This window comes from Amblyomma americanum, chromosome 1 (assembly GCF_052857255.1).
Source record: "Amblyomma americanum isolate KBUSLIRL-KWMA chromosome 1, ASM5285725v1, whole genome shotgun sequence".
NCBI classification, from domain to species: domain Eukaryota; kingdom Metazoa; phylum Arthropoda; class Arachnida; order Ixodida; family Ixodidae; genus Amblyomma; species Amblyomma americanum.
In genome coordinates this window covers 77917351-77927399 of record NC_135497.1, presented here as the reverse complement: position 1 = coordinate 77927399, position 10049 = coordinate 77917351, and the positions used below count along the sequence as shown (strand labels likewise).

Sequence of the window (10049 nt, the reverse complement as noted above, 5' to 3'; positions counted from 1 at the left end):
GAAAAACATATTCGGTTGTTATCGGCCGGCCGTGCTAACTCGCGAGTCTTGATGTCTACAGGTGTTTTAAGGTGTCTTTAAAGTTGAGATTAACGCACCAATTTCGTGACTAGCTTTATATGAATGTGCAAGTGCGTTAGATCAGTAAGCAAGCTAGCATTACCTCCCAAGGTATTGGGATGCTGTACTTGAAGCAAATTGATTACTTCGTAAGTACCGGCTGACCGCCGATTACAGTTTCAACAATAAAATATAGAGTCTATCCCGTAGCGGAAATTAAAAAAAAAACAAACTTGGGGGCCTTCGTAAGCCCATTGTTAAAGAAGGAAATGCGTCTGCTGGTGGTGTCTACGATGAGTGCCCAATGTTCTTATGGTGTTTTTCCCGCCAAAACTCCGGTTGGAACCGGTTCCATTGCCCTCAAAAGGTACGCATTAGTCATGGCCATCTTCAGTGTTCAAATACCTTCCTTTTAATTATATGGGATTATACTAATCCGACTCACTCATCCACCTGAATTCATTTTCTGGGGTGGGCCTACTTACAAAATTTTGAGACTTCTTAAATGGGCCCTCAAACAATTACGAAGGGCATGTTCTAGTGCTACAGATCTGTAGGGGTGGCCTTTGTGGGTATTCGAGTCATATTTGAAAGCTCTTCGTGAGTGGGCAGAAGAGCTAGCCTTCAAGCTCGCCTGGTCTGCCCAATGACTTCATCGGGGTAGGGGACGCGCGGCGATGAGGCGTCGCCCTAATCGCTTGCGAGGTACTGCGAGCTGCGATTTTGAGAAAATATTTCAAAACTATATACGCTCCACGCAGAGCTTTGAAATTTGACTCTATACCCACAAAGACCACCTTTACAGATCTGTTGCACAAGAATATTCCCATCGAAATCATTTCAGGGTCTCTTTAAGACTTTTTGGGGTGGGTCAACTTCCAAATTTTGGGGGACCTTACAGTTTCACCTTCGGCTGTCACCTATGATTTGTCCACAGGTAGTCACGTGGTGTTTATGAGGTCATGACCCTCTCAGTCGTACTCATAGATCTCGGGGAGTCGTCATATTCCTATTGGCGCAGTGGTGCAGCGGTCGAGCGAACCGCCACTGCACCGGCAGGTTGCTGTTTCAACCATAGTCACTGGTGGGGCTAGTAAGACTCGGGTTGCTCTTCCCATGCTTCCGTAAGGCTCGAGCGCAGCGCCACGGTAGGCTAGCGGAAATAGCATTGAATTTGGCAACGGTGGGCAGTTTGCTCACAATGTGCTTGGCTGGTTGCCACCTTCCACGGTGGGCAGGTTGTGAGGACCTCACAAGGTCACGTGGCCTCTCTGAGAGAACCCAGCAGGTCACGTCATGGAGAATTTCAAATGTCGCGGTGCTCTTTGACTGGTCAGGTGGGCGTGTTGACGTCATCAGGAAACTGACAAATCGGGAAATTTCGTTACGGAGCAGCCGGAATTATTTTGCGAGCTGACAGCCTAAATGTTATCTCATTAAGCAACTAAGTATGGAGCGGTAAGAACATTGCCTGAGGTGCATGAATGATATCGAGATCCACTTCATGGTCGTCACCAAGGTAGTCTGTCTCATTGCGATGCACGTTGTTTTTGCCGTATTGCATGCTGATCAGTGACGGGCCGTGCTTTGCCGAGATTGAGTGCTGCCAGGGCTCAAACGAGGTTGACCCTGGCGGCGAGCTACCAAGCTGCCAGAAGATTGGACGTGTCACCTTTCTTACAGCTGAGAAAGTAAGAATTTCTAATAACTACATAAATATTGTAGCGAAGATGCCAGCGAGGTCTCTGTCTTCCCTGCTTTGCTTCTTGCGCCGTTCTGGCTCCCATCACTGGTGATGAGTATTGTCGTTAATTATCTGTATGTAACCTAGAGGAGATAAGAAGTTTGAGGACAATGAAATATTGCCTCTGGGGAAGTGGAGGGGCGCAAATAGCAACATCGTTATTATAATAAATAAATAATAAAATAATAAATAAATAAAAATAATAAATAAATAGGACGAATAGTAAACAATTGATTGTACAGAACGAATGCGGCCTAATAAAGTAGCCACCATGAACTAGCTCTGATGAATTGCGCGCGCAGAGCTCTTTGGGCGCTGGGGTGCCGTTTAATTTTAAATTCAAGCGTCGTAGCATTTTCAGTCGCCCCGTAAACTGATCGTTTATTGCAATCATTTCCGTGTCGCCTGCCGCGCTCGACGCTCAGTAGTGTTGTCCGTTCGGTGCACCTGTAGCGACACCCCTCACTGCCTTTTCTCCCTCCCACTTCCAGTGCGGCGTCCCTGAATCAGGCCTAGCTAGGTTGCGGAAGGAAAACACTACGTTCAAAGGTGTGTGCAGAGCTCACGGGCTGCAATGTCGAGGTCCTCGCACGGCCGTCCTCCGTGCTGCACGTACCCCATCTCCTCCTCACGTGATCATTGAAGAGCATTGCCTTGCCGTAACGGCCTTATCAGCGGTGCCCTACCAGGAACAAAACGCACGTAACTATGCCGTGCGCCCTGCGAAGCCCGCTTCCGAAGCATCCAGCGTCCAGATCTTGCAGATTTCGTATTTCCTTCCCTGCGTAGACAGCTATGAGGAAGGTTCGCTAACGCTGTCAAGTGGACGATCCCTTTGCGGTTTCTAGTGTCCACACTGCACGCGCTCTAAGCTGACGTGTATTACCGAGTAACTTCGAACTCGAAATCTAACCGCGAATTTTCCAGGTCGAGCCGCTGCCAGTGCCGTCGCCTGTTCCGGTGCCGCGTTTTCGCCCTTAACAGTATCTTGCTTTGTCTGCCCTTGATTTTCCGAAAAAGCGCGAAAGCGAAAGCAAAGCCCGGCCGGCCCAGCCGCGCTCACAATGGCGTCCCCTTCAGGTCGTCAAACTCGCGTCCTTCCTTTCTCCCATGCGGCTATGCTATATGCACATCGGGCCAAACACGCCGGGCAACTCTCGCGCTGCCACAAGTCACCGGTCCCTACTCCGAGCGTCGGCTGCTGATAGTCCTCGAGGGCAGCGCTGGCTGGGGACGCCAGGCAACCCTTTCACGCGGCGAGGGTGCTCGATGCGCTCTCGCTTTCTGCTCGCCAGCTGTTGGCGAGGCCTGCCCACCGCGTTGCGGAAATATATTGGCCAGCCGTCGGCTGAATGTAAAGCACCCTTGCGTGAAATAAATACAAGAACCAGTGATCGGGTGGGGGAAAGCGTCGCCGATAAGGCGCCGGCCTTCTGATGGGAAGAGCATGCAGAGGCCATTTGACGCGGACCAAGTCCTTGGGCCCCAAACAAGTGGGCGGCGGCACTCGTGCTCCCCGTTCGCGTGCGCCACGCGGACTCTTCGGCCGGGTGCGCGCGGCGCCGCGCGCTCGTGCTATGCTCTGGCCGCGTCCGATGTGATGTCATCGCTGCCAGCGTGAAGCAACGCGGCCTTACACCTGCACCGCGTCATCGGAAGACACTTTTTTTTTTCATTCGGTCGTTGGGCACTGCACTGCGCGCTCATCATGTCTGGTGAGTCCCTTTTGGTGCTTTTCGCAAAATGCCGTTGGTACGGCGCGTCTGTGCCTCTGAATTGCCTTATCACCTCGCGCGTCCCTAGAGGGCGACATTCAGCGGAAAACAGCATGGATGTTTTTTTCCCGCGTCCATACTTCCGTGTTGCATGCGCTCGCGTCTGGCGGAGCGAATCGACGACATCGGCTCGTCTTGTTTAAACGGCCTGACAAATGGAGCTGTGGGTACTAGGACGCTCGCGTTAGCACGAAGCGACATCAAGTCGCAACGAAGGCTTGCGTGAGTCAGGCGCGGATTTAAAGGGATACAAGTGAGGAGGGGTGACCGCCCTCCTATTCGAGAAATTTTCAGTTAGGGAAAACCGCAGCACTGGGGGGCCTCCATTTTCCTTACGAAGGAAGTTCTAGAAATGCATCGTGAAAATAGCACCGCCCCTCTTTGCCAGCTGCTCCTCAAAGAGCAGCTCTTTGCCCAAATATCTACCTCTGGTCTCTGAAAGCTGTCGACAACAAATAGGCACCATATACGGAGTCGATTGATTGATTGATTGATTGATTGATTGATTGATTGATTGATTGATTGATTCATCGATTGATTCGCCCAAAACAAGCGCTGGTTCGGACTCATTTTGAATACTCCTGGAATTCTTCAATGCTGACCTAAATTTCTGTAGACTGGCGTTACTGCATTTTGCCAACATAGAAATGCATCTGTAGTGGCCAAAAACTGAACCCTCGACCTGGCGCCCGAGCACTGAGCCACCGCGGCGAGTGACAGCGCCTACGGGACGCTACCGCTACAACGAAAGCGACAACAGCGCGTCTGTGTCGGAAGCGATGCCGATTTCCGCTTTATACTCATGGCAGCGATCTGCGGTCGTCGCTTGGACGCGTTTTGTTTGCCTCTATTTATCTGCTTCCGCTATGCCTCCTTTATCTTCGTTTCATTTTTTTTTTAAATTTACTTATCTTTCGTTATTAGTTTCGGTTTCTGTTTCGCGCGCAACTCCTCCATCGGCCGCACTGTGGCAGCGCGTCGTTGAGCGCGCAGCCGCCAGTGGTCGCGTGCGGCGCGCTATTAGTCATGCATTGTTACAAAAGGGCCCTCGCCGCGCCGTCGCCGCTCATTTCCCGAGAGGTGCGCGACCGTTACGCATCGCTCTCGTGCCACGATGGACGCCTCCTATGTGGGTATGTGCGCTCGCCTACTCTTGCTCGAGCATGTGGGTCCCGTCGATGCCGGCACTTGTCGTTCGATTTCAGCCGATGGCCGCCGCGAATATCGAAACTAGAAAAACGAGGGGGGGGATCGCTTCGTTTCTTCCCTTTCACGAAGGCCCTCTGCACTTAGATCCTCTCTTATCGTAAACGACGATGCGGTGCCAAACTCGACGAATGCAAGCTCCCTGAGTATCCTCTGACAGGCCGCGGTACCTGGCTTTAACTTCTTCCCGATCTGCGCGTGATCCGCATGCGTCCGCGATTGCTGCATAATTTAACGCTCTCGGTCTGCACTTCACCAATCTTCCGCGCGGTTTTGATCCATGAACAGGCCCGTTGCGCAAGAAAGGGGCGGGTTGTATTGTATTGCTCTGCGATGTTTTTCGTCCGGTTGTGAAATACACCTTGACAGCGATCACAACAAAGCCGTCGTGAAACGAAAGCTGTGTAGAAACTTACGACATGTTAAGATAATGAGCGCGTTGTTAGTTTTTCGAGAACGGCATATAATTTATGACCGATATTTGCAAGTGCTTAATACCTCAATTTAATAAAACCTAACCGGGACAGAACATGCTGACCGACGGCATTAAATACAATGCATTTCATTCTTATTTTTTGCTTCTTTATATTGTCGCTCGCGACTGGCTGTCAGCGTTAATTCAAATAACGACGTGTGTATACATCTGAATGATTCCATATTACTCATTATTGCGGATAACTGGGCGAAAACAAGAAGTAGCGTACCGAATAACTTTCACCACATGCCAAAAATGGAGCTTGCGTATCTGAATGTTTGCTGAGAAGTGAACCACAATTGGCTAAGACTTTTTAAGAATTCAAGTTGTAGCTGCTGAAGCGGACGTTTGACAAAGAGATAGTTATAAAAGGTCGTGCTCTCGGACTGCCTCCTGCCGATCTCAAAATATTTGCGACATTTAACTCTTTGTACGTCCCACGGCGAGGCCAGAAAGCGCCTTGTGAACAAATTGTTGTACAGGCTTGCTTAAAGTAATCAGTACGTGTGCCTCTGCGCAGTGGCGACAGTGTAACCGCGAAAAACGTATTCGCGACAGCTGCTTGACAACAACTGCAGAGACAATCCTTCACACTGAATCGAGCCGTACAGCTTGCCTTCGTTTCTCGTCTCGTTGTCTGTGGTAAGATCTCTATACCTGCTAAAGGTGCTCTACTTTATTCCCCAGTGTTGCTACATTTTCGCCTGCGAGTCTCAGCAGAGGCAGTTGGAGGCGGCAGTCAGCCGATCCTTTTCGACGTCTACACTGCGATGGGCCGGACATATCGCAACAGCGGCAGCAGCCTCCGCGGGTATCATTTGCTTTCCGGCAAGATATCATCTTGCGCTCCGATTACTTTGAGCATCCGGTCGTAAAACGCCGGACTAACGATCAGCGCCAAAAGTAGAGGTTGACGGACCGATCTCTTATACCGATTTTTACTGCTCGTCATGCGCCAAGAAGAGCTAATTTTCCCAGTGAAAAGCACACCGGTCTGAGACATACTTGGTTTGGAACGGAAAAGAAAAAAAAGTGGGGAAAAGTAGAAGGGTCACAGTTTCTTGTTAATTGTTATCTTGTTTTGCCATGCTCAATAACCTGTTTTTTTTTCTCCTTTGATATTTAGTTTTATATATTTATTTTCGTCTGCTGCGGCCCGCGCCTTCTCTCACGACACCGAATATTGGAGAGGTTTAGCAAAGTGAATACGGGCAGCCTTTGTCAATAGTATAGAGCCCAACTGTTTTGCTTTTAACTCGCGTAGTGGGGCTCCGCGGAAGTCCTAACCTCTGGAAGGGGTGAGGACGAGAGTTATTCTTAGGTCATTCGTGGTTAATGAGCGCAAAAAAAAAGACGAAGACGCATAGAAGAAGACGACGTCTTCTCTTCGTCTTCGTCTTTTTTGCGCTCGTTAACCATGAATACGTACCAACTAGCCCAACTTCTTACCTTAACGTTATTCTTTGCTCCAAGATATTTGAAACGCCGGTGCACTTATAACGTGCCACACAGTATGATACAGAAGCAAACCTCTTGGGGCTGTAATCATTTGGTAGAGGCTGTACTAGCGCAGACGTGCACCGGATAACTGGATGCATGCGGCACACCCACAGTGGCAGGCGTGCGGCCAGGTGGCGCACGCTACTGCGCGTGCGCAGCAGGCACGTTGTCTTATGACGTAAGACCACGTTGTCGTAGGAAGCGTCATCCGCGGACGGAATGAGTTAGAGGTGGAGAATTGGGGAAAGGAGGCGCTGCGAGGGAGTAGGTAGAAAGAGGCGAGGGCGGAAACGAGCGTGAGGAGGTGAAGAGGTGAGAAGGGACAGTAGGGAAAGAGAAGGCGTGCTGAGGGAAGAATAATAATATAATAATTGGTTTTTGGGGAAAGGAAATGGCGCAGTATCTGTCTCATATATCGTTGGACACCTGAACCGCGCCGAAAGGGAAGGGAAAGGAGGGAGTGAAAGAAGAAAGGAAGAAAGGGGTGCCGTAGTGGAGGGCTCCGGAATAATTTCGACCACCTGGGGATCTTTAACGTGCACTGACATCGCACAGCACACGGGCGCCTTGGCGTTTTTCCTCCATAAAAACGCAGCCGCCGCGGTCGGGTTCGAACCCGGGAACTCCGGATCAGTAGCCGAGCGCCCTAACCACTGAGCCACCGCGGCGGGTTAGGGAAGAATAAGGAAGTGGCGAGAATTCAGGGGAGAGCGCGCGTGATCACCGCCAGAGGGGGCGAGAACGCGTGACGCCGCCTCATCCAAACAGCTTTTAGATTAGGCGTGGCGGTGTATGCACGAACTACGGAAGCCCCAGTCCCTGTCTTTGAGAACACGGAATATCGTCAGGTCGTTCGGGTTCCACGGTCGCGACATTCACCACGCAATCCGGCTGACTTCTGGTCTTGAGCTGTCGCTGAAATTCACTTTACAGAGGGGCACCATTTATTAACGCGACAGCGTTAAAGGCCCCGTTTTCCAGAAAAACCGGTGTCGGCGTTGGCGTTGGCGGCGCTGTGAGCGAAGAATCACGAGCATGACTCTGGCAGGTGGTCCTCAGAGAGCAACCTAGAAGGCATAGGTGGCCCACCTAGGTCACGTGACCTTGAGGCGTCATCACAACCTGCCCACCGTACAGTAAGAAAACTGCCCACCGTGGCAGGTGGCATCTAAATTAGGGATTGACCACTCGGGAAGCAACCTGGACCACACAATCCGTCGGCTGGGAGCACCTGCCATCGAAGTGCAGTGGCGCATCACTTAACCACTGCGCCAGGAGGGGTATGAGGACTCCCAGGGACCTATGAATGTACAGTAGAGAATGACCTTCTGCATATACGGGAATTAACCCATTAAAGCTATCGCGTCATACCTTAAGGCGGAGCTTAATTCTTCTCTCCGTTTTTTTATTTGCGAAAATATTTAAGGATAAATTAATTACAAAATTTCGTCATGCGTAGTTTCGTATATATTAAAGGTGCACTAAAGAGGATTCTGAACTCGCCTTTTTACCGCGCGAACTCGATCTACACGCTCCAAGCATTCTTAGAAATTTCGAATTGTGATCCTGTGCGGCCGATTTCCCTATTAAGTTGAATTAAACGCCCCGGCTCCCACCTTTTTTTTTTTTTGAACTCACCTACGAAAGTAGCGGGAGTCAACCAGCGCGTGGGGTGACTTTCAGCCAGTCGCGTGGCGGCTTGCTGCTCTGCCATCGGCGGAGTGATACATAAAACATCCTGATTGGCGGCTGCATTGTCTGCGACTGAAACTATTTATTCGCGACAACCTAATAAACGAAATAAAAGCGAAATCGTCTGACTGAAAGCACTCCACGCGTTGGTTGACTCCCGATACTTTCGTAGGCGAGTTCAAAAAAAAAAAAAGGCGGGAGCCGGGACATTTAACTTGATTTAATATATATATATATATATATATATATATATATATATATATATATATATATATATATATATATATATATACATACATACATACATATAGTATAAACTGTCTGCTTTGCTCATTGGGCCAGTGAAGACATGTAGAATGAGAAGGTCACAACTGGTACGATTATATAGGTTTAGTTATCCAATGGTTTCGGACGGTGGACCGTCCTTCATCAGGGCATAAGTTAGGTCAGCCCAAAGATTCGCGTATTTACAGTACTGAATGGAGAGGGAGAGGGGAACTATCTCTTTCTCTTCACTGAGGAATAATAAAAATTGGAGGACGCTTAATATTCGCCTTTAAGAGTGGAACGCGACAGCGTGTTGCAGCGCTGCCTAGGAGTCCACGGAACGACGCAGCCCGTTCGGCGCGACGCCTTGCCCGTCCCCCTTTTAATTCAGTGAGAACCTACGAGCCTTCGTAGCTCGTTCTGCGCGTGCTCTTCTCGAAATCTGAAAGACCCGGGTTCGATTCCACATATCTCTACAAGGTTTTTTTTTTGTAGATTCTTGCGTTACAACGCCAACGGCCAACAACGCCGACACCGGTTTTTCTGCGACACGAGGTTCTCAACGCTATCGCGTTAAAACATCACTAAACAGAAGACAAGAGCGCTTCCGTTTATTAAGGGGAAAAGAGGAGGGTTGTAAAGCCAGGAAAACGCGAGAAAAATCGTGGGTAAGACAGATGTAGCGGAGGCGGAGAAGGGCGAGCTTTCTCCGAGTTAAGACGCCAGCAAGAAATAGCACTGGGCGAGGTTTCCTTCGGCGGGAGCGAAAAGTTCGAGCACAAGGGAAGGAAAGTCTCTTGATTCTGAAAGTATAGGCCTTTCTGTGAACTATGCCGCCGTGCCGCAGACTCTCGCACATCCTCCTCTGCTCGGCGCTTTTCTGACCGATGATTGGCTATTCCGGCCGCCGCCCGGTGAACGCGCGCGAGAGGATGGTTTGTTTTACTTGTGAAATTTTCGCTTTTCTTCGGCGCCATGCGAGCTCATTTGAGTTACGCGCTGACAGTTCGAACTCTATTTTTAGTGCCGCGTTATGCCCGTTTACGGTGCATTTCAGTGCACAAGCCGGCGTGAAAATGGCCTCGTGCTGTTCGCGATTGCTCGAGGAAAAAGTATCAGCCGTACAAAAAGTGGACCCACATCATCGCCCTTAAGCGATCGCTGAAAAGGGTGTTTGAGGTTGGCTATAATAAGCTTGCATTAGGTAGAATACTGGCCACTGAGTGTTCATTCCGCGCACAGGATCTCAAAAGCGAACCGATCATTAACAATATATTTTTAAAATTCGCGCTTCCGCGCCTCGCGGTGGCCTGCGGGGCCGAGCTTTAGC

General features: G+C 49.9%; 1 protein-coding gene across 2 annotated transcripts in view; it reads left to right on the top strand.

The window, feature by feature from the left end:
* Positions 1 to 3365: 3365 nt before the first annotated feature.
* The window catches only part of LOC144113089 (uncharacterized), a 67858-nt gene continuing 61174 nt past the window's right edge, over positions 3366 to 10049 (top strand). The window contains exon 1 of one of the 2 annotated variants that reach the window (XM_077646012.1): positions 3366 to 3519. In XM_077646012.1, coding sequence (XP_077502138.1) covers positions 3513 to 3519 — 7 coding nt within the window. In that variant the 5' untranslated portion in view covers positions 3366 to 3512. Of the gene's footprint in view, positions 3520 to 4631; positions 4713 to 10049 lie in introns of those variants that run through there. The other variant, XM_077646011.1, reaches the window with a different exon arrangement.